The 4311-nt window shown below is 40.7% G+C and overlaps 1 protein-coding gene across 2 annotated transcripts in view; it reads right to left on the bottom strand.

Moving 5' to 3' along the window:
* The window catches only part of Dctn4 (dynactin subunit 4), a 31449-nt gene that overhangs the window by 24263 nt on the left and 2875 nt on the right, over nucleotides 1-4311 (bottom strand). For both annotated transcript variants that reach the window (XM_005356147.1, XM_005356148.3), the window contains exons 2-3: nucleotides 3799-3869; nucleotides 254-432 (exon numbers count right to left, since the gene is read on the bottom strand). In XM_005356147.1, the coding sequence (XP_005356204.1) occupies nucleotides 254-432; nucleotides 3799-3869 (250 nt within the window). The remainder of the gene's footprint in view (nucleotides 1-253; nucleotides 433-3798; nucleotides 3870-4311) is intronic.

Genomic DNA, 4311 nt, shown 5'->3' with positions numbered 1-4311 from the left:
TTAAAATAAATGGTATTAAGTTTGGCTGTAGTATTAGATTCATAAAAGTTACTTTACCAACTCTAAGAAAATGGAATGGTATTAGTCTGAGATGAGAAACTATGATCCATAAATGCGAGAAAATGGGTGCACAGAAGACTTATTGACAACTGTTCTCAACTTAGGTTCTACAGCCCAGCACATACAGAGCTGATAGTTTATGGAGAATTACAGCACTGATGGCAGAGCAAACCCCACGTTCAAGTATACTCACCTACAGATTTGTCTGCCATGCCCACGTCTCTAGAAGTCCATCGACAAAATCCACAGGCCAAGTAGTAGGCTTTCTTCATGGTGGTTTTGGCTGGGTCATCTGGAAGCTGTGTGGAGATGCTGGTGGCCCGGGTGGAAAGAGTGTGCATGCACCCAGGACAGTCAAAGCAGTTGGCACATCTGTGACATGGCAAACACAACCATTCATTCAACTAATACTTACAAGTACCTACTACGTGCTAGACATTGGTTTAGTTCAAGGTCTCCTAATTTTTTTTTTACTTTTGAGAAGTTTTTCACATAATCTCTAGGATTTTTTTTGTAAAACAAGTATACAAATAAAACATTTACTGTTAATAAGTCAAGAAAAACTTAAGAACAATTTATTGTTATACATGTAATTTGCCATTTATTAAAGGTAGAAGCAGCCGGGTGGTGGTGGCGCACGCCTTTAATCCCAATCCCAGCACTAGGGAGGCAGAGGCAGGTGGAGCTCTGTGATCTCAAGGCCAGCCTGGTCTACAGAGTGATTTCCAGGTCAGGCTCCAAAGCTACAGAGAACCCCTGTATCAAAAAACCAAGTTTTAAAAAAGCAAATTTCTATGCTAACAAAGATGCATATTTATTTTTATATAATGAATTAAATCTTTGCTAAATAGTTGATAATGCAGGAGAGAGAATCTTCAATGCTTTTCAGAGCTGATATTTTGTAATTGCCAATACTTTACAATAAATTACAATAAATATGTAATCTAAAATGACATAAGTGTCTTTACGGTAATTTCAGATATTTCTGGAAATTCTGTCCCAATCCCAAGCCAACACTCTTTTAAAAGCAAACACTCTTATACAATAGAAACCAAAGAAGTATAATCTGATACATGCCGAGGAATGATGACAGAAAAATCATAGACTTTGCTGTCTATGATCAAGCTAATATTTGTATTATAGCAAAGAACTTTGCATGTGTCGAAAAAAAATCCAATTCATCAGCTATAATAGTCTCAACTGTTTTAGGCAGCACCCACTGCGGCACCAGGAGTGCCAAGTCCACACACAGGCTGTGTTCAGAGCCAAGGTTATAATGAGGTATACAACGGGACACGGGCACACGCCACCATAAACACCTCATTTACTACATGTCTGACTCTGAATTAGATTTCGTTTCAGAAACCTTTTACCTCTGTCATCATTTTAAAGTGTTTACATCTAGGGACACGGTCACAATGCAGTTTAGGAAACCATGGTCCAAATGGTAGGAATTCAAAGACTCTCAAGGGGAAAAATATAACTTTTTTCTGGGTACTTTTACCAAGTTTAGCACTTCAGAAGTACTATATGTTCATTTAAAAACAAAACAAAACAATTATCAGCAAAGCTTGTAACAAATCAGAACCCAATTCTACCTCCTATACAGAGAAAAATCACTGTTTCTAGGTAGGGTTTACGATTCCACATTTTTATGCCTATATAGGACACAGATTTTTAAGGAAATGGCACAGTTTATGCTGCTAGAGAGGGCAGAGTACTGTGTGACAAAAAATTCAGTCTCAACAACATAAACAACTGTGAAACTGGATTTAGAAAATTATTGTTTGACCACTGTGCCAGGGATCTGAAACACACCACAATGGAGGAGCGTGGTCAGAATGGGGCACCAGCAAGGAACAGATACCATGCAAGGGGCACTAGCTTTCTGTTCTCTCCTGAGATGCATCATGTAGCATTTCCCTTTGGGAGCGCTAGACCCTGGTGTCTTTTGTTGTTTGTTTGAAACAAAGCCTATTTAGCTCAGACTGGTCTTAGATTTGTGATTCTTCGGCTCCTGGCTCTAAGTGAGCAACCACACCCGGTGCATTCAGCACTCCCACAGCCCGAGGATATCCAGATTTCACCTGTAGTCTTCCACAATATTGAACATCTGTTATAATAATAAACTGCTGTCTTCAATAAGAGAAACAATACCACCTACCTTACAGATTCACTTGAAAAGCCAAGTGAACATGAATGTACAGAAAGCATACAACGCAGCATCTAATTCTCAGGAGCTACTTCCTGGAACAGGAAAGACAAAACTAGGGGCTCACAACCACAAATGAACAGGAATAAGGCGGGAAACAAGAATTTTCACAACTAAAAACCCAGCAGTAGCTGGGGTGTGTGCGTGTGTGTGTGTGTGTGTGTGTGTAGCCTTAGCTGTCCTGGAACTCACTCTGTAGACCAGGCTGGCCTGAAACTCAGAGAGATCCACCTGCCTCTGCCTCCCATGTGCTGGCATTAAAGCCATGAGCCGGGAAAAAAAAGAATGTGTCACCATGTGCTGGGTTTTAGTTCTTAATATCCTCCAGTAAAAAGAACCAAGTTTCTTCAAGAAATAACAAATTCCTAGAGGCAGAAAATATACACACTAAAATACCTTATAGTACTATACTGGTAAGAAACTGCTCAAATAATGGAACAAGACAACATACTCTCTTTTCCAATGATAGAGGCTACAGGGGCTCAGGGGAAAAGTAAGAGTTCCCGGGGCCAAAGATAGAACACACAAGGGAGAAAACCAACAAGATAAAGCAATATCACAGCCTAACCAACAAAATAAATATTCATGAGTAATGATTAAATAGAGAAAAGAGGCAGAATAAGAAAAAAGTCCTAAACCATTTATGTAATTAGACTTTGAGAGGGTGGTCTAACTCCCTACTCTTACCCAGTCTCCTGTCTGAAAGAGGAAACATCAACAGACACTGAAGGGCAGTCTATATGATACTGCACCAGGAAGCCTTGGTACCTTTAACCTCATGACCAGAGAAAGTCTAAGAGACAGTCCCAACCACAAGAAGCCTATGGTGACATAACTAAATCAATACTGTCTCTTAACAAAGGGGGAGGAGACTGCACTATTTTCAGAACAATTCTTAGAAGTCTCTAATAAAGGTACTTTATTAAAAAATAAAATCAATGCTGGGCAGTGGCGGCACACACCTTTAATCCCAGTGCTTGGGAGGCAGAGGCAGGTGTACCTCAGTGAGTTCAAGGCCAGCTTAGTTTATAAAGAGAGTTCTAGGACAGTCAGGATGGTTACAAAGAGAAACTCTGTCTCAAAACCCAACCCCCCCAACAATTAAACTCAGGTAGTGGTGTCTTACACCTTTAATCCCAGCACTCGGGAGGCAGAGGCAGGTGGATCTCTGAGTTCAAAGTCAGCCTAGTCTACCGAGTGAGCTCTAGGCTAGCCAGGGTCAAACAGGGAAATCCTGTCTCAAAAAAACAAAATTTGAGGTCTGGTCTATGAAATAAGAGCCTGTTTTGGCCGGGCGATGGTGGCGCACGCCTTTAATCCCAGCACTCGGGAGGCAGAGGCAGATGGATCTCTGTGAGTTCGAGACCAGCCTGGTCTACAGAGCTAGTGCCAGGACAGGCTCCAAAGCCACAGAGAAACCCTGTCTCGAAAAACCAAAAAAAAAAAAAAAAAAAGACCCTGTTTTGGCCTTAGTGCTCACAAAACCAATAACAAATGGGAATCAGAAAGATTTGCCCAGTTCTTACCTATTCTTTTTTAATTTGGCTTCAGCTGATGGCATGTTTTCTAAGCAGCTCGGACAATAATGTGAATCCACCTATGAAGAAATAAAAATATCAGAGAAAGAAATTTATTATTAAAATATGCTCCACCTCACCAGAAGATAAGAAATTACTGACCCGGGGGAAACAGACAAAAACACCTGGACTGTTTCCAACTAAGTAATTCCCTGTCTGTAGACATCTTTCATTTTTTTCCTCTCTTAATCCTTTTCCTTTCTCATATTTTCTGTTCCCTATCACCAAGGTTTATGTGTCAGCTGTCCAAGACTTGTCTATCTGATAGGTCAAAGCTCCCAAATGAATAACTCTATGGTCTACTGAATCAATTAATAATGCAAATGTAAAGCCGTGGTCAACAGCCTCCCATCGAGTTTGGCTTGATGTCACTACAATAACCCAGCAGTCCCTGTGTTAAGAGACATTAAGTTGGGTCTGAAGAGGTGGCTTGTGAGAAGGGCATCTGCTGCTGTTGCAGAG

Source organism: Microtus ochrogaster, chromosome 18 (genome assembly GCF_000317375.1).
Source record: "Microtus ochrogaster isolate Prairie Vole_2 chromosome 18, MicOch1.0, whole genome shotgun sequence".
NCBI lineage: Eukaryota > Metazoa > Chordata > Mammalia > Rodentia > Cricetidae > Microtus > Microtus ochrogaster.
This window is presented reverse-complemented; position numbering and strand designations above follow the sequence as displayed.